General features: G+C 45.3%; 1 protein-coding gene across 1 annotated transcript; it reads right to left on the bottom strand.

Moving 5' to 3' along the window:
• Positions 1-7,054: 7,054 nt before the first annotated feature.
• Positions 7,055-14,490, bottom strand: ap5s1 (adaptor related protein complex 5 subunit sigma 1). Its single transcript, XM_014211629.2, has 3 exons — positions 14,182-14,490; positions 12,059-12,350; positions 7,055-7,275 (listed from the first exon to the last, which is right to left on the bottom strand). The coding sequence occupies exons 1-3, from the start codon at positions 14,361-14,363 to the stop codon at positions 7,147-7,149; spliced, it is 603 nt and encodes a 200-aa protein (XP_014067104.1). The 5' UTR covers positions 14,364-14,490; the 3' UTR covers positions 7,055-7,146.
• Between the last annotated feature and the right edge of the window lie 6,263 nt (positions 14,491-20,753).

Genomic DNA, 20,753 nt, shown 5'->3' with positions numbered 1-20,753 from the left:
CTTCTGATCCCTCCTGTCTCAGCCTCCAGTATTTATGCTGCAGTAGTTTATGTGTCGGGGGGCTAGGGTCAGTCTGTTACATCTGGAGTATTTCTCTTGTCTTATCCGGTGTCCTGTGTGTATTTAAATATGCTCTCTCTAATTCTCTCTTTCTCTCTTTCTGTCTTTCTCTCGGAGGACCTGAGCCCTAGGACCATGCCTCAGGACTACCTGGTATGATGACTCCTTGCTGTCCCCAGTCCACCTGGCCGTGCTGCTGCTCCAGTTTCAACTGTTCTGCCTGCGGCTATGGAACCCTGACCTGTTCACCGGACGTGCTTGTTGCACCCTCGACAACTACTATGATTATTATTATTTGACCATGCTGGTCATTTATGAACATTTTAACATTTTAACATCTTGACCATGTTCTGTTATAATATCCACCCTGCACAGCCAGAAGAGGACTGGCCACCCCTCATAGCCTGGTTCCTCTCTAGGTTTCTTCCTAGGTTTTTGGCCTTTCTAGGGAGTTTTTCCTAGGGAGTTTTTCCTAGCCACCGTGCTTCTTTCACATGCTTTGCTTGCTGTTTGGGGTTTTAGGCTGGGTTTCTGTACAGCACTTTGAGAATATCAGCTGATGTACGAAGGGCTATATAAAAATAAATTTGATTTGATTTTGATTAATGGTAGTGACAACAGTAGTAATGGTAGTGACGGCAGTAGTAAGGGTAGTGACAGCAGTATTAATGGTAGTGACGGCAGTAGTAATGGTAGTGACGGCAGTAGTAATGGTAGTGACGGCAGTAGTAATGGTAGTAGTAATGTTAGTGATGGCAGTAGTAATGGTAGTGACGGCAGTAGTAATGGTAGTGACGGCAGTAGTAACGGTAGTAGTAATGGTAGTGACGGCAGTAGTAATTGTAGTGACAGCAGTAATAATGGCAGGAGTAATGGTAGTGACGGCAGTAGTAAGGGTAGTGACGGCAGTAGTAATGGTAGTGACGGCAGTAGTAATGGTAGTAGTAATGGTAGTGACGGCAGTAGTAATGGCAGTAGCAATGGTAGTGACGGCAGTAGTAATGGCAGTAGCAATGGTAGTGACGGCAGTAGTAATGGCAGTAGCAATGGTAGTGACGGCAGTAGTAATGGCAGTAGTAATGGTAGTGATGGCAGTAGTAATGGTAGTAGTAATGGTAGTGACGGCAGTAGTAATGGCAGCAGCAATGATAGTAGTAATGGTAGTGACGGCAGTAGTAATGGTAGTGACGGCAGTAGTAATGGCAGTAGTAAGGGTAGTGACAGCAGTAGCAATGGCAGTAGTAAGGGTAGTGACGGCAGTATTAATGGTAGTGTCGGCAGTAGTAATGGTAGTGACGGTAGTAGTAATGGCAATAGTAATGGTAGTAGTAATGGTAGTGACGGCAGTAGTAATGGTAGTGACGGTAGTAGTAATGGCAGTAGTAATGGTAGTGACGGCAGTAGTAATGGTAGTAGTAATGGTAGTGACGGCAGTAGTAATGGTAGTGACGGCAGTAGTAATGGTAGAAGTAATGGTAGTGACGGCAGTAGTAATGGTAGTGACGGCAGTAGTAATGGTAGTCATGGCAGTAGTAATGGTAGTAACGGCAGTAGAAATGGTAGTGACGGTAGTAGTAATGGTAGTGACGGCAGTAGTAATGGTAGTGACGGCAGTAGTGATGGCAGTAGTAATGGTAGTGGCGGCGGTAGTAATGGTAGTAGTAGGGTCATGCCACCATTTCGGTGCTTTTTGAGAAGTGTAACTTGGTCCAACAACATTGTCATAAAGAGCACATGTTCAACTTAATAAAACATTTGCTTTCCATACAGATGTTATGTGTTGGGGTACAGAGATGAGGTAGTCATTCAAAAATCATGTTAAACCCTTATTGCACACAGAGTCCATGCAACTTATTATGTGACTTGTTAAGCACATTGTTACTCCTGAAATTATTTAGGCTCGACATAACAAAGGAGTTGAATAATTATTGACTCAAGACATTTCAGCTTTTCATTTTTAATTAATTTGTAGAAATTTAAAAAAAAAAACTAAATTCCACTTTGACATTATGGGGTAGTGTGTGTAGGCCAGCGACACATAATCTCAATTTAATACATTTTAAATTCAAGCTGTAACACAACAAAATGTGGAAAAAAGTCAAGGGGTGTGAACCCCTTTCTGAAGACGCTGTACATGTCAAAGTTGGTGTTGTTATCTTTAAACGGTTCGAGAGCAGAGACGAATCTAAATACTTCCCTTTGGTGCTTTAATGAACAACAGATACAGTTCAAAAAGTTGAAATGGGGGGGAAAAAAGAAAAGCAAAAACCTATTTCAGATCTGTCTGCACGTTTTACAGTTTGAATGGCATTTTTTTTAGCTTAAAACGGTTAAAGACTAGTTACCGCGACAATTCCCCCCCCCAAAAAAAATTGCATTGTTTACAAGGAGTGCAAAGGCAAATTAGCCTATTGCACACGCCCACTTCACAGAGAAGGCGTTCCCCAACGTAAATATGCAAATACATGCTAGAACGTGCCAATAGGATCTCACTAGTTCGTGCTTGGCTCTGCCCACTATGCTTCATTTGCTCGCATATTAATGATCTTGGGTTTGTTATAAATATCTTCGGCGTTAGCATACCTAGCAGCACGTCTGCTACTACAGTTATCTGTTCAACATGTGGTAACAGCTCTACTGTACATAGTAGAAGCTATAAGAAATAATAATCAAATGTTTTATTATAACAGTACATGTAATAATACAATCAGAAATTGTAGTATGATAGGTGCGAGGAGGGGGGGTGGCGTGGGGGGGGTTAATTAATGAAGGCTGGCATGTCAATCATGTTGTCAAAAAAATTGCCAAAAATCAGTTCCATCTTTCACCTTAAACAACAGAGATCAACCAATCAACATAGAGATCAACCAATCAACATAGAGATCAACCAATCAACATAGAGAATCAACCAATCAACATAGAGAATCAACCAATCAACATAGAGAATCAACCAATCAACATAGAGATCAACCAATCAACATAGAGAATCAACCAATCAACATAGAGATCAACCAATCAACATAGAGAATCAACCAATCAACATAGAGAATCAACCAATCAACATAGAGAATCAACCATTCAACATAGAGAATCAACCAATCAACATAGAGAATCAACCAATCAACATAGAGAATCAAAAAATCAACATAGAGAATCAACCAATCAACATAGAGATCTAACCCACTGTTCCCCGGCACATCACAGGTGGTGTCTGAGGAAGGCCTCAAAAAACGGTCAAACATTTTTTACATTTACATTTTAGTCATTTAGCAGACGCTCTTATCCAGAGCGACTTACAGTTGTGAATGCATACATTTCATTTCATGCATTTTTTTTTTGTACTGGCCTCCCGTGGGAATCGCACCCACAACCCTGGCGTTGCAAACACCATGCTCTTCCAACTGAGCCACAGGGAAGACTCCAGTCATAGACTGGTCTCTCTGCTACCACACGGTAAGCGGTACCGGAGCGCCATGTTTGGGACCAAAAGGCTCCTTAACAGCTTCTACCCCACAAGCCATCAGTCTGCTGAACAGCTTCTACCCCCAAGCCATCAGTCTGCTGAACAGCTTCTACCCCCAAGCCATCAGTCTGCTGAACAGCTTCTACCCCCAAGCCATCAGTCTGCTGAACAGCTTCTACCCCCAAGCCATCAGTCTGCTGAACAGCTTCTACCCCCAAGCCATCAGACTGCTGAACAGCTTCTACCCCCAAGCCATCAGTCTGCTGAACAGCTTCTACCCCCAAGCCATCAGACTGCTGAACAGCTTCTACCCCCAAGCCATCAGTCTGCTGAACAGCTTCTACCCCCAAGCCATCAGTCTGCTGAACAGCTTCTACCCCCAAGCCATCAGTCTGCTGAACAGCTTCTACCCCCAAGCCATCAGACTGCTGAACAGCTTCTACCCCCAAGCCATCAGTCTGCTGAACAGCTTCTACCCCCAAGCCATCAGTCTGCTGAACAGCTTCTACCCCCAAGCCATCAGTCTGCTGAACAGCTTCTACCCCCAAGCCATCAGACTGCTGAACAGCTTCTACCCCCAAGCCATCAGTCTGCTGAACAGCTTCTACCCCCAAGCCATCAGTCTGCTGAACAGCTTCTACCCCCAAGCCATCAGACTGCTGAACAGCTTCTACCCCCAAGCCATCAGACTGCTGAACAGCTTCTACCCCCAAGCCATCAGTCTGCTGAACAGCTTCTACCCCCAAGCCATCAGACTGCTGAACAGCTTCTACCCCCAAGCCATCAGTCTGCTGAACAGCTTCTACCCCCAAGCCATCAGACTGCTGAACAGCTTCTACCCCCAAGCCATCAGACTGCTGAACAGCGTCTACCCCCAAGCCATCAGACTGCTGAACAGCTTCAACCCCCAAGCCATCAGTCTGCTGAACAGCTAATCAAATGGCAACCCGGACTATTTGCATTGAACCCACCTCACACTCACTTTAGTAAATATTTTCTTAACTGCTATTTTTCTTTAAAATTGTTAAGGGCTTGTCAGTAAGCATTGTACAGTAAGGTAGTACTGAACACCTGTAGTTTTCGGTGTATGTAACAAATATACACTGCTCAAAAAAATAAAGGGAACACTTAAACAACACAATGTAACTCCAAGTCAATCACACTTCTGTGAAATCAAACTGTCCACTTAGGAAGCAACACTGATTGACAATACATTTCACATGCTGTTGTGCAAATGGAATAGACAACAGGTGGAAATTATAGGCAATTAGCAAGACACCCCCAATAAAGGAGTGGTTCTGCAGGTAGGGACCACAGACCACTTCTCAGTTCCTATGCTTCCTGGCTGATGTTTTGGTCACTTTTGAATGCTGGCGGTGCTTTCACTCTAGTGGTAGCATGAGACGGAGTCTACAACCCACACAAGTGGCTCAGGTAGTGCAGCTCATCCAGGATGGCACATCAATGCGAGCTGTGGCAAGAAGGTTTGCTGTGTCTGTCAGCGTAGTGTCCAGAGCATGGAGGCGCTACCAGGAGACAGGCCAGTACATCAGGAGACGTGGAGGAGGCCGTAGGAGGGCAACAACCCAGCAGCAGGACCGCTACCTCCGCCTTTGTGCAAGGAGGAGCAGGAGGAGCACTGCCACAGCCCTGCAAAATGACCTCCAGCAGGCCACAAATGTGCATGTGTCTGCTCAAACGGTCAGAAACAGACTCCATGAGGGTGGTATAAGAGCCCGACGTCCACAGGTGGGGCTTGTGCTTACAGCCCAACACCGTGCAGGACGTTTGGCATTTGCCAGAGAACACCAAGATTGGCAAATTCGCCACTGGCGCCCTGTGCTCTTCACAGATGAAAGCAGGTTCACACTGAGCATGTGACAGACGTGACAGAGTCTGGAGACGCCGTGGAGAACGTTCTGCTGCCTGCAACATCCTCCAGCATGACCAGTTTGGCGGTGGGTCAGTCATGGTGTGGGGTGGCATTTCTTTGGGGGGCTGCACAGCCCTCCATGTGCTCGCCAGAGGTAGCCTGACTGCCATTAGGTACCGAGATGAGATCCTCAGACCCCTTGTGAGACCATATGCTGGTGCGGTTGGCCCTGGGTTCCTCCTAATGCAAGACAATGCTAGACCTCATGTGGCTGGAGTGTGTCAGCAGTTCCTGCAAGAGGAAGGCATTGATGCTATGGACTGGCCCGCCCGTTCCCCAGACCTGAATCCAATTGAGCACATCTGGGACATCATGTCTCGCTCCATCCACCAACGCCACGTTGCACCACAGACTGTCCAGGAGTTGGCGGATGCTTTAGTACAGGTCTGGGAGGAGATCCCTCAGGAGACCATCCGCCACCTCATCAGGAGCATGCCCAGGCGTTGTAGGGAGGTCATACAGGCACGTGGAGGCCACACACACTACTGAGACTCATTTTGACTTGTTTTAAGGACATTACATCAAAGTTGGAGCAGCCTGTAGTGTGGTTTTCCACTTTAATTTTGAGTGTGGCTCCAAATCCAGACCTCCATGGGTTGATAAATTGGATTTCCATTGATTATTTTTGTGTGATTTTGTTGTCAGCACATTCAACCATGTAAAGAAAAAAGTATTTAATAAGATTATTTCTTTCATTCAGATCTAGGATGTGTTGTTTAAGTGTTCCCTTTATTTTTTTGAGCAGTGTATATATATTTTATTTTTATTTTTTTCTCTGCCACAAAGGTTAATTTGCCATCTCCTGGATGGGTAAGGTCACAGACAGACAGACAGACAGACAGACAGACAGTTCAGACAGACAGTTCAGACACAGTTCAGAGACAGACAGACAAACAGTTCAGACAGACAGACAAACAGACCGTTCAGACAGACTCTTCAGGCAGACAGACAGTTCAGACAGACAGTTAGTTCAGACAGACAGTTCAGAGAGACAGACTCTTCTGGCAGACAGAAAGACAGACAGCTCAGACTCTTCAGACAGTTCAGGCTCTTCAGACAGCTCAGACTCTTCAGACAGTTCAGGCAGACAGTTCAGGCTCTTCAGGCAGACAGACAGCTCAGACTCTTCAGGCAGACAGACAGACAGACAGAGACAGGCAGACAGACAGACAGACTCTTCAGGCAGACAGTTCAGACAGAGACTCTTCAGGCCATTATTGAATGCATCTCTGTGACAATAACAGTCTCTGTGTGATGGATAGTTGTGTCTTTATGTTCTGGACCCCTCAGGTCAACCCACTTCCTGTTAGCCCGTGGTATCAACCCACTTCCTGTTAGCCCGTGGTATCAACCCACTTCCTGTTAGCCCGTGGTATCAACCCACTTCCTGTTAGCCTGTGGTATCAACCCACTTCCTGTTAGCCCGTGGTATCAACCCACTTCCTGTTAGTCCGTGGTATCAACCCACTTCCTGTTAGTCCGTGGTATCCCATGGGAGAGAAGAAGAAAGATCCATGTAGTTCCCTCCTATTCTCCAAGGCTATCCAAGGGTAGTGTTCATTAGAGAGCGGCGTAATAAAAATATTTTCAACATTAAATGAAAACAAGCTATTTTTTTATTTTTATTTAAAGTTTGGATGGCCGTTTCACACTTTCTTTCAGGCATAATATGCCAGCCTCTCCTTCTCTCTCACTGGGCCATGTAATTAGCCAGCTCTTTCTCCAGACTCTGAGTGAAACGATGGTTGAGGAAGAGCAGCTGACCGTGTGGTAATAGACGGTGGAGCAGGACATCGATACGGTCACTCTTCAACAGGACCTAAAGAATAAAATAAAGTTTATTCGTCACACGCAGAGAAAAACAACAGGTGCAAAACCATAGAGCAAAAATACTTCCTCGCAATCCAGAGAATTAAGGTACAAAATAGAGAATCCAGGATCTTAAAAACAAACAAGACTAGATAGAAATAAGCCCCCAGAATGCTACAGTGAAAGTTTACACATCCTAGCAGTCTCCACCATTTTGCAATTTTTCAATTACATCTAAAAAGGGAAAAAATAGGAATTCCCTTTTATCGATCTACACCACCTACTCCACATTTTCAAAGTTAGATAATATATTTCTTTCTTCTCCAAATTATATATATATTTTTTCAAACGACGAAGATGTCTTGATTGCCTATGTCTTCACCCTCCCAGAGTTAATACTTGATAGAAACACCTTTGGCAGCCATTACAGCTGTGGATCATTTTGAATAAGATTGTGATAAATTTGCACAACTCTTCGGGCAACAATTATTTAGCGTTTTTCTCAAAATTTACTCAAGCTCAATACATTTGGTTGGGACAGAAATATTCTCACAGATTATAAAGCCAATTTAAGTCAGGAATGATTGCTGTACCCCCTCAGGAACACACAACACGCCTTGGAGAAGAAGAAGAAAAACCATTCTAGTGTGTCTTTGGCATTAAACATGTAATTGTCTCACTGGGAAATAAAAACTATCCCAGGGTTTTCAGAAGACAGGCAGGTTTTCCTCTAACTTTGTCCCTAGGATTTACTCATATTTATTTCGATCCTGACAAACTCCCCAGTCCCTGTCAGTGACAAGCATACCCATAACATGATGCTGTCACCACAATACTTGAAACCTCTGCCTCACTCTTCTGAACACCCTTGGATAATAACACAAACGTTAATGCCAAAGACACACCATAATTGGCTTTCCAAGAGGTGTTGAGTGTTCCTGAATGGTTCAATCTCAGTTCTGACTTAAATTTGATTGAAAATCAGAGATAAGGTTTGAATATTGCTGTCCATCAATTAGCAATTTTTGACAAAACAATGAACATTCAGTATTCACAGCCCTAGACTTTTTCCACATTTTGTTGTGTTACAGCCTTATCCTAAATTGGATGAAAAAAAAACATTTCCCTCATTAATCTACACACAATACCCCATAATGACAAAGAAAAAACAGGTTTTTAGACATTGTTGCATAAAAAAAAAAAAAAAAAAAAAAAAGTGTATTTGTCACGTGCGCCGAATACAACAGGTGTAGACCTCACAGTGAAATGCTGAATACAACAGGTGTAGTAGACCTTACAGTGAAATGCTGAATACAGCAGGTGTAGTAGACCTTACAGTGAAATGCTGAATACAACAGGTGTAGTAGACCTTACAGTGAAATGCTGAATACAACAGGTGTAGTAGACCTTACAGTGAAATGCTGAATACAACAGGTGTAGTAGACCTTACAGTGAAATGCTGAATACAACAGGTGTAGTAGACCTTACAGTGAAATGCTTACAGGCTCTAACCAATAGTGCAAAAAAGGTATTAGGTGAGCTATAGGTAGGTAAAGAAATAAAACAACAGTAAAAAGACAGGCTATATACAGTAGTGAGGCTATAAACAGTAGTGAGGCTATAAAAGTAGCGAGGCTACATACAGACACCGGTTAGTCAGGCTGATTGAGGTAGTATGTACATGTAGATATGGTTAAAGTGACTATGCATATATGATGAACAGAGAGTAGCAGTAGCGTGAAAGAGGGGTTGGCGGGTGGTGGGACACAACGCAGATAGCCCGGTTAGCCAATGTGCGGGAGCACTGATTGGTCGGGCTAATTCTGGTAGTATGTACATGAATGTATAGTTAAAGTGACTATGCATATAAGATAAACAGAGAGTAGCAGCAGCGTACAATAGGGGTTGGTGGGTGGTGGGACACAATGCAGATAGCCCGGTTAGCCAATGTGCGGGAGCACTGGTTGGTAGGCCCAATTGAGGTAGTATGTACATGTAGATATAGTTAAAGTGACTCTGCATATATGATGAACAGAGAGTAGCAGTAGCGTAAAAGAGGGGTTGGGGGAGGGCACACAATGCAAATAGTCTGGGTAGCCATTTGATTACCTGTTCAGGAGTCTTATGACTTGGGGGTAAAAACTGTTGAGAAGCCTTTTTGTCCTAGACTTGGCACTCCGGTACAGCTTGCCATGCGGTAATAGAGAGAACAGTCTATGACTGGGGTGGCTGGGGTCCTTGACAATTTTTAGGGCTTTCCTCTGACACCGCCTGGTGTAGAGGTCCTTGATGGCAAGAAGCTTGGCCCCAGTGATGTACTGGGCCGTACGCACAACCCTCTGTAGTGCCTTGCGGTCAGAGGCAGAGCAATTGCCGTACCAGGCAGTGATGCAACCAGTCAGGATGCTCTCGATGTTGCCTGCTGTAGAACCTTTTGAGGATCTCTGGACCCATGCCAAATCTTTTTAGTTTCCTGAGGGGGAATATGCATTGTCGTACCCTCTTCATGACTGTCTTGGTGTGTTTGGACCATTCTAGTTTGTTGTTGATGTGGACACCAAGGAATTTGAAGCTCTCAACCTGCTCTACTACAGCCCCGTCGATGAGAATGGGGGCGTGCTTGGTCCTCCTTTTCCTGTAGTCCACAATCATCTCCTAAATCTTGGTTACATTGAGGGAGAGGTTGTTATTCATTTAAGTAAGTATTCAGACCCTTTACTCAGTACTTTGTTGAAGCACCTTTGGCAGCAATTACAGCCTCAAGTCTTCTTGAGTATGACGCTACAAGCTTGGCACACCTGTATTTGGGGAGTTTCTCCCATTCTTCTCTGCAGATCCTCTCAAGATCTGTCAGGTTGTACAGGGAGCGTTGCTGTACAGCTATTTTCAGGTCTCTCCAGAGATGTTAGATCAGGATCAAGTCGAGGCTCTGGCTGGGCCACTCAAGGACATTTAGAGACCTGTCCCGAAGCCACTCCTGCATTGTCTTGGCTGTGATGCTGCCTCCACCATGCTTCACCATAGAGATGGTGCCAGGTTTCCTCCAGACGTGACGCTTGGCATTCAGGCCAAAGAGTTCAATCTTGGTTTCATCATACCAGAGAATCTTGTTTTTTAATGGTCTGAGAGTCTTTAGGGGCCTTTTGGCAAACTCTAAGCAGGCTGTCATGTACTGAGGAGTGGCTTCCGTCTGGCCACTCTACCATAAAGGCCTGATTGGTGGAGTGCTGCCGAGATGGTTGTCCTTTTGGAAGGTTCTCCCATCTTCACAGAGGAACTCTAGAGCTCTGTCAGAGTGACCATCGGGTTCTTGGTCACCTCCATGACCAAGGCCCTTCTCCCCTGATTGCTCAGTTTGGCTGGGCTGCCAGCTCTAGGAAGAGTCTTGGTGGTTCAAAACTTCTTCCATTTAAGAATGTTGGAGGCCACCGTGTTCTTGGGGACCTTCAATGCTGCAGAAATGTTTTGGTACCCTTCCCCAGATATGTGCCTCGACACAATCCTGTCTCAGAGCTCTACGGGCAATTCCTTAGACCTCGTGGCTTGGTTTTTGCTTTGACATGCAGTCAACTGAGGACCTTATATAGACAGGTGTGTGCCTTTACAAATCATGTCCAAACAATTGAATTTACCACAGGTGGACTCCAATCAAGTTGATTGATTGATTGATTGATTGATTGATTGATTGATTGATTGATTGATTGGTAAAGCTTCGCCTTATCTCAGCTCACTGGTCAGCATAGCAGCACCCACCCGTAGCACGTGCTCCAGCAGGTATATCTCACTGGTCACCCCCAAAGCCAATTCCTCCTTTGGCTGCTTTTCCTTCCAGTTCTCTGCTGCCAATGACTGGAACGAACTGCAAAAATCACTGAAGCTGGAGACTCACATCTCCATCACTAGCTTTAAGCACCAGCTGTCAGAGCAGCTCACAGATCATTGCACCTGTACATAGCCCATCTGTAAATAGCCCATCCAACTACCTCATCCCCATACTGTTATTTATTTATTTTTTGCTCTTTTGCACCCCAGTATCTCTACTTGCACATCATCTTCTGCATATCTATCACTCCAGTGTTAATGCTAAATTGTCATTATTTCGCCACTATGGCCTATTTATTGCCTTACCTCCCTTATCCTACCTCATTTGCACACACTGTATATAGACTTTTTTTCTATTGTGTTATTGACTGTGTGTTTTGTTTATTCCATGTGTAACTCTGTGTTGTTGTTTGTGTCGCACTGCTTTGCTTTATCTTGGCCAGGTCGCAGTTGTAAATGAGAACTTGTTCTCAACTGGCCTAGCTGGTTAAATAAAGGTGAAATAAATAAATAAATAAAAAGTTGTAGAAACAGCTCAAGGATGATCAATGGAAACAGGAAGCACCTGAGATCAATTTCGAGTCTCATAGCAAATGGTCTGAATTCTTATGTAAATAAGATATCCGTTTTTTATATTTACATTTGCATATTTTTTTTACAAAAAATGTTTTAAACTGTTTTTGCCCCAGCAACCAAGGTGAAGGCTAGGCCCCGGCGACCAGGGTGAAGGCTAGGACCCAGCGACCAGGGTGAAGGCTAGCACCCGACGACCAGGGTGAAGGCTAGGCCCCGGCGACCAGGGTGAAGGCTAGGCCCCGGCGACCAGGGTGAAGGCTAGGCCCCAATGACCAGGGTGAAGGCTAGGACCCAACGACCAGGGTGAAGGCTAGGACCCAACGACCAGGGTGAAGGCTAGGCCCCGGCCAAAGTCTTTTACAACATTCATCTAGACCATCCGGCACTTCTCTCACCTCACTTCCCGTCCCAAGCATGCGTAGATGTTCCAGACAGTGTCTGGTGATGTTCTTCAGGGTCCCCTCAGCCAGAAGCAGGTTCTCATGGGGCTCAGTGACCAGGGTGAAGGCTAGGCTCTGGACCCCCAGCCACAGAGCACTCCTCTCCCCAGCCCAGGGCTCTCCACTTCCCAGCCGCTGCACCCCGCTGTCAGCCTCTTGGAGAGCCACGAGCTCCTCTCCCAGTACGGTCTCTACCAGCACCCGGCCTGAAGCCTCACGGGACAGGGTCACCGCACTACGCACCTGCCTGAGAGAGGGATGAAGTAGAGAGATAGTTATTTTACTTGCTAGCAACACCCGGCCTGAGTAACACAGGACTGGGTCACTGCACTACACACCTGCCTGAGAGACAGAAATGGTATTATGGAGAGAGAGAGATAGTTTGGTCGACACAGACAGTTAGCAACGAGCACTCGGGAGGGCCGGTGTCCCTCCAGGGGTCGAGCGATAGCTTTTTCGCCCATCGTGTCATTCACGGAGAACCAGCGATAGCCAACTTTGTCAAGCAGCAGCCCTCCTCCCACAGCCCACCGGCCCTCCTCCCCTCCTCCTCTCCTCCCACAGCCCACCGGCCCTCCTCCCCTCCTCCGCTCCTCCCACAGCCCACCGGCCCTCCTCCCCTCCCGTCCTCCCACAGCTCACTGGCCCTCCTCCCCTCCCCTCCTCCCACAGCTCACCGCCCCCCCCCCCCCACACCCCTCCTCCCACAGCCCACCGGCCCTCCTCCCTCCTCCCACAGCCCACCGGCCCTCCCCCTCTCCCGTCCTCCCACAGCTCACTGGCCCTCCTCCCCTCCCCTCCTCCCACAGCTCACCGGCCCTCTCCCCCCCCCCCCCCCCCCCTCCTCCCACAGCCCACCGGCCCTCCTCCCTCCTCCCACAGCCCAACGGCCCTCCTCCTACAGCCCTCCTCCCCTCCTCCCACAGCTCTCCTCCCCTCCTCCCACAGCCCAACGACCCTCCTCCCACAGCCCACAGCCCTCCTCCCTTCCTCCCACAGTCCACTGGCCCTCCTCCCACAGTCCACTGGCCCTCCTCCCCTCCCTCCTCCCACAGCCCACCAGCCCTCCTCCCCTCCTCCCACAGTCCACCGGCCCTCCTCCCCTCCTCCTCCCCTCCGCCTCTCCTCCCACAGCCCTCCTCCCCTCCTCCCACAGCCCTCCTCCCCTCCTCCCACAGTCCACCGGCCCTCCTCTCCTCCTCCTCTCCTCCCCTCCTCCCACAGCCCACCAGCCCTCCAACAGCTGCTAGTCGGAGACAAGTCGCTTTTTCAGCATCAAGCCAGCAGCGTGCCTACTTCCCGTCGCCACTTATGTTGATATATGTACAGATTATGCTGTGAGTGTGGGCCACCACCCAGCAATGCAAATCATGTCTTGAACTACAAACTCCACTCGCCTGCTGGCGGTAGGAATGTACAGCCTTGGGCGTAGTGAAGACAGAACATAACACGCGGGGGAAATGTTCTCTTAACTAAGTACCAACTGGCACCCTATTCCCTTTATAGTGCACTACTTTAGACCAGAACCCTATTCCCTATATAGTGCACTACTGTTGACCAGGGCCCTATTCCCTATATAGAGGACAACTGTTGACCAGGGCCCTATTCCCTATATAGAGCACTACTGTTGACCAGGGCCCTATTCCCTATATAGAGCACTACTGTTGACCAGGGCCCTATTCCCTATATAGTGCACTACTTTAGACCAGGGCCCTATTCCCCATATAGTGCACTACTGTTGACCAGAGCCCTATTCCCTATATAGTGCACTACTGTTGACCAGGGCCCTATTCCCTATAAAGCCCACTACATTAGACCAGGGCCCTATTCCCTATATTGTGCACTACATTAGACCAGGGCCCTATTCCCTATATAGTGCACTACTGTTGACCAGGGCCCTATGGAACCCTATTCCCTATATAGTGCACTACTTTTGACGTTGACCCATTCAAAGAAGCTCACGCAATCCCGTCCATATTTGACATTACAGGATTGTCTAGTTAGTGGAATAGCCTGTATGTCAAAACTACATGCAACAACATTATCTTTCTAGTACAGGTGCCTGGACCGTCTCTCACCTCGCCACTACCGCTACTTTCTCATTTCGCAGAAGTCGCTTCTGTTCCGGTCCCAGTTCACTGTCCGCCACGGTCAGCGCGCCCTCCTCCGGTCCAAACACACGGGAGTAGAGCACACGGCTCTCCCCGGGCGCCAGAGTGCTTACCGGGTTAACGGTATGGATCAGGAAACATTGAACCATGGTGTCGCTGTGTGACTTAATGAACTAAGATATCGATCTAGTCAAGTCTTTCTCTGTCGATAACTACAGGGATGTCAGATTGCAGGGCTTGTTATGCTTTGCTTCCTGGTTCGATCAGGTGACAAGACAGATGCAGTCATTTGGAGTCAACACTAGAGGACGCCACTGTCCGCGGAGAGAGAGAGAGAGAGAGAGACAGAGACACAGACAGACAGACAGACAGACAGACAGACAGACGAAATAGTGGTTCCCTATTTACCAGTGGTTTAAAAAAGTACTAAATTGTCATACTTGAGTGAAAGTAAAGATACCTTAATAGAAAATGACTCAAGTAAAAGTGAAAGTCACCCAGTAAAATACTACTTGAGTAAAACTAAAAGTATTTGTTTTTAAATATACTTAAGTATCAAAAGTAAATGTATAAATAATTTCATATTCCTTATATTAAGCAAACCAGATGGCACTGTGTTCTTGTTTTCTTTAATTGACAGATAGACAGGGGCACTTCTCCAACACTCCATTTACAAATGAAGCATGTGTTTAGAGAGTCCGCCAGATCAGAGGCAGTAGGGATGACCAGGGATGTTCTCTGTTTAGTGAGTCCTCCAGATCAGAGGCAGTAGGGATGACCAGGGATGTTCTCTGTTTAGTGAGTCCTCCAGATAAGAGGCAGTAGGGATGTCCAGGGATGTTCTCTGTTTAGTGAGTCCTCCAGATCAGAGGCAGTAGAGATGACCAGGGATGTTCTCTGTTTAGTGAGTCCTCCAGATCAGAGGCAGTAGGGATGACCAGGGATGTTCTCTGTTTAGTGAGTCCTCCAGATCAGAGGCAGTAGGGATGACCAGGGATGTTCTCTGTTTAGTGAGTCCTACAGATCAGAGGCAGTAGGGATGACCAGGGATGTTCTCTGTTTAGTGAGTCCTCCAGATCCGAGGCAGTAGAGATGACCAGGGATGTTCTGTTTAGTGAGTCCTCCAGATCAGAGGCAGTAGGGATGACCAGGGATGTTCTCTGTTTAGTGAGTCCTCTAGATCAGAGGCAGTAGATGACCAGGGATGTTCTCTGTTTAGTGAGTCCTCCAGATCAGAGGCAGTAGAGACGACCAGGGATGTTCTCTGTTTAGTGAGTTCTCCAGATCAGAGGCAGTAGGGATGACTGGGATGTTCTCTGTTTAGTGTGTGAATTAGACCATTTTCCTGTCCTGCTAAGCATTCAAAATGTAACGAGTACTTTTGGGTGTCAGGGGTAATATATGGAGTAAAAAATACATAATTTTCTTTAGGAATGTCGTGAAGTTAAAGCTGTCAAAACTATAAATAGTAAAGTAAAGCACAGATATTTTTACTTAGTACTTTGCACCACTGTATTTTACTTTAGGGTTTTACTCAGAAAAAAAACTAGATTATTTATGAATTATATTATAGACTATGTATTATCCTTTTCAGTTAGGGCCTACTACATGCCTAAATCCTACCTACAACATGTCTAAATTCTATCTACAACAGGCCTAAATTCTACCTACAACAGGCCTAAATTCTACCTACAACAGGCCTAAATTCTACCTACTACATGCCTAAATTCTTATGCAAACAGAGATGCAAACTATATTCAATGTTCTCAGATAAGGCCTTTAACACCTAACATATACTTTGTACTTACAAATATATATATATATATTTGTAATAATTTTTTACATAGGCAAGGCCTTGGTGTTACCTCATATCCCAGTGATAATGCCTTGCATTACGCCTGGGATGAAAACTCTTACATTGGCTCTATTTACCTCATGGCCATTGGCTCTATTTACCTCATTGCCATTGGCTCAACTTACCCCAAGGCTATATTAGCCCACACAGCTACAAGGATGCACTTTCATGCTAGGTTTACAACTTCATATTGAAGCTTATAGAAACCATAAGTGATGTATAGAACAATCATAAAACGATCTACTTTGGTTTAGATACAAGCATCACGAAACCTCTTAACACAAATTAATTTGACTTGATGAAGAAAAAAAATTTGGGGACTTAACTTGCTAACCACTTTTCCCATGTGGTTTCTTCCTTCACAGACTCCATGAAATTATGACCTCTTCCTAAATATTTGGTCAAATTATTAATTTTGTTTATGATTCAATTGAAAAAAAGGTGTCTCAACTAACCCCAATGTTTATTTAACCAAGAAAGTCAGTTAAGAACAAATTCTTATTTTCAATGACGGCCTAGGAACAGTGGGTTAACTGCCTTGTTGAGGGGGCAGAACGACAGATTTTTATCTTGTCAGCTCAGGGATTCAATCTTGCAACCTTTCAGTTACTAGTCCAACACTCTAACCACTAGGCTACCTGCTGGTTACTAGTCCAACGCTCTAACCACTAGGCTACCTGCTGGTTACTAGTCCAACACTCTAACCACTAGGCTACCTGCCGCCCCTACACTCTAACCGCTAGGCTACCTGCCACCCCTACACTCTAACCACTAGGCTACCTGCCTCCCCTACACTCTAACCACTAGGCTACCTGCCGCCCCTACACTCTAACCACTAGGCTACCTGCCTCCCCTCCACTCTAACCACTAGGCTACCTGTCACCCCTACACTCTAACCACTAGGCTACCTGCCTCCCCTACACTCTAACCACTAGGCTACCTGCCTCCCCTACACTCTAACCACTAGGCTACCTGCCGCTCCTACACTCTAACCACTAGGCTACCTGCTGGTTACTGGTCCAACACTCTAACCACTAGGCTACCTGCTGGTTACTAGTCCAACACTCCAACCACTAGGCTACCTGCTGGTTACTAGTCCAACACTCTAACCACTAGGCTACCTGCTGGTTACTAGTCCAACGCTCTAACCACTAGGCTACCTGCTGGTTACTAGTTCAACACTCTAACCATTAGGCTACCTGCTGGTTACTACTCCAACGCTCTAACCACTAGGCTACCTGCTGGTTACTAGTCCAACGCTCTAACCACTAGGCTACCCTGCCGCCCGTTTAATAACTCTCTGCTTTGACTGCTCATGTCACGTGGTTTGTAGGTTTTAAGTGTGACCTCTTCAGTCTTGCCTGCTCATAAAGTGGAAGGTACAATAACTACAGTATTTTTATATTATAATATATTTATATTTTTAGCCCATGTAGGCTGTACATAATTCTGTCTCTCAGCAGCTGTCTGATTGACTGGCTTCATTTATTTTTTTAGTTGTATTGTTTTGTATATCATTGTATTTTTTAATTTGTGTGACTGTCCTTGTCTATCAAATGTTTTGTTAGTTGTCATGTTTTTTTTGTTTTTTTGTGGACCCCAGGAATAGCTTCTGTAAAAGCTATTGGGGATCCAAATAAACAAGTGAGGGCTAGCTTCACCATTCATAAATGGTATACATGATTCGCTAGCTAGCTAGCTGTTGTGCTAACTAGGTAAAGTAAAAACACTGCATTGACTCTTGGTAGTCAGCTACAGGCAGATGTATGGAGGTAGAATAATGGCTTAATTATACAAGCATGTAAAGTATGATTTGCACATGGTAAAAGATGAGTTGTAACGGTATACTGAGTTTTGAAGTTGTAAACATGTAACTTATTTTGTGAATAAATGCAACTTGCAAGCGCATTCTGTGAATAAATATAACAACACTTGCAAACAGTGTAAGTTGATATGTGAATAAATTCAATAAGATTTGCAAACCATGCAACTACATTTGAGAATGAAATCAACTCATTTACCAAACTTGCGACTGGTGAATCTTCTTCTGTGAATCAAAGCTACACTTGCAGATGTCGAATCTTTGTGCTCAGAGTTTTGGCAAAATTTTGTTGTGAGTTACCTGTGCCAAAAATGTAAACAGGCAGCACAGAAAAACACCAGTTCAGGTGGACAGGGCTTTTTCTTCCGATTTGGAAGCTAGCTTTCTATTGTGCTAAATATCGATCAAATGTGACAAAATTAATAACTAGCTAGCTAAATGATATTCACAGAATTTAAAAGCTACATAAAGGGTGTTGGTGAGGAAGATGAAGGGAAGAATTAAACAAGTGTTTCCACATAGCATAACCGCTAACAATACTGATGCTTTTCTATTGGCATTACAGTATGGCTAGTTATCTAGCTAGCATTAGAGCCTTTTGTCTTGCCTGTATCTAGTGGTTCTGACGTTGTGTATCAGAGCGATATGTCTAGCTATGTACTTGTTATTTTTTGTTGTTGAGACTAACAGTAGTAAAAAATAATTGTTTTTGCTCTGTGTATATTTGGTGTGTAGTTAGTTGGCTTGGGCTAGTTAGCAAGCTGAGATCTCTGCTCAAGTATGGCTAACGTTAGCTAGCTTGCTAATAATGTTTTGAGGTGAACAGGCTAGCTCCCTGTAAAATCAAGACAAGCGGGGACGAGAAAGAAGATTAGATGCAGTAGCTTCATCTGGCTGCTGCTGCAGCACCCAGGCGAGATAAGCTAGCTAGATGTTGAAGCTAATGCAATGATATTCATTTTTATTGGCTTGCTATACTAAAGCCTGCTTTTCCTGAAAATGTCTATGTGCTACAGCTAGTTGTTGTGTGTTCTAGTGTCCCGTTAAATGTTACAGCCACAACATTATGATCATATAATCTGCAGACCAGCGAGAAGGACAAAAGCCTGCTTTGATGTGAGCTAGCTAGAACAAAATCAACTAGCTAGCTATAATATCAGATAAACATGTTTAGGAAAATAATGTTATAGAGCTAGCTATCTGTAGTAATTTTATTATTAGAAATCACCACATCCACTGTATTTACATTTTAGTCATTTAGCAGACGCTCTTATCCAGAGCGACTTACAGTAGTGAATGCATACATTTCATACATTTTTTTCTCCGTACTGGTCCCCCATGGGAATCGAACCCACAACCCAGGCGTTGCAAACACCATGCTCTACCAACTGTGTTACATTCCATATTATGTTTCACTGTGTGAATCAGCATAAAGAATAATTAATTATTTTTGAATTGTCAAAGTGGACAGAATTCTCATTCAAATAATGTTGTATTTTTTTAACCTTTATTTAACTAGGCAAGTTAGTTAAAGAACAAATTCTTATTTACAATGACGGCCTACACTGGCCAAACCCGGGACAATTGTGCGCCGCTCTATGGAACTCCCAATCACGGCCGGTTGTGATACAGCCTGGAATCGAACCATGGTGTCTGTAGTGACGCCTCAAACACTGAGATGCAGTGTCTTAAGCCGCTGCGCCACTGGGGAGCCACTGGTTTTCTCTCAGATCAGCTCAGCACACTTCTGCCTCTGCTAGCCACACAATCGCTGCTTCAGAGTGGTTGGCTAAGCTCCTTTCTGTCTGGCCCTTTCCAGGGTTGACGTTGGACGGGGCCACAGTGTCTCACCAACCCCCCTGTCTCAGATCCTAGTAATTATAATGAATAAAATTTGTGTTGGGGTTATATTTATTTATTTATTTATTTATTTTCCAAACGTTTAGCTGATCCGGAGTGGATTACATTTTGAATTTAAATGATTCACTAGGATGACTAATATCCATCGTTATCCATACCATCCACATGCGATCCCTTTTCTAATGAACACGTTCATCTATTGTACATGGAGCAAAGTTTTCTATGTCATCAAAAAGAAAGGAGGACCAAGGCTATGCAGCCGAAACGCGTCGGATTTGTTTTAAAACCTTGTTTCTATTTGAACATGTTCATACAAATAAAGGCATTTTAATTAGTTATATGAAGATGCCTTGGTCCTCCTTTCTTTCTGATGACCAATTTACCCCTTTTACCAAAGAGCACCTTCTGTCTACCAAAATGTATTATTGTGTACCTTAGTAGCGCTTCCCTTCCTCCTCTTTCTAAAAGTTTTCTATGTATTCATGATTAAAATTCCCTTTTTATGAGTAACAGCTTCAACACATCATGGCAAAATGCTTGACTGAAAACATCTCAGCTCAGAAACACACGAAGACAGCTGTCTTTTCACGCTTCTTTTACTCCAGGGGCGGACAGCTGTTGAGTTACAGCTACATGTATGTTTTCATACGTCTTTAGGTCTCCCTTCTTCTCACAGCCCTGCTACTACTGCTGCTGCTCTGTGGCATCGCTGAGGAGCAAGCCAGTGGAGTAGATCTTGGAGCTGGGCCCAGGATAGAGTTTCCCAGATCCTGCAGGGAGATTGTTTCAAATTCTGCACTGCAGCTCAGTAAGGGAGATGGGCTGCGGACCGATGACCTGTCAGTACTGGGGGCAGAGACAGTTTCTGGGGGCCAGTGAACAGGCAGTACTGGGGGCAGAGACCGTTTCTGGGGGCCAGTGAACAGGCAGTACTGGGGGCAGGGACAGTTGCTGGGGGCCGGTGAACAGGCAGTACTGGGGGCAGAGACAGTTTCTGGGGGC

Source organism: Salmo salar, chromosome 09 (assembly GCF_965601325.2).
Source record: "Salmo salar chromosome 09, fSalSal1, whole genome shotgun sequence".
Lineage (NCBI taxonomy): Eukaryota > Metazoa > Chordata > Actinopteri > Salmoniformes > Salmonidae > Salmo > Salmo salar.
This window is presented reverse-complemented; position numbering and strand designations above follow the sequence as displayed.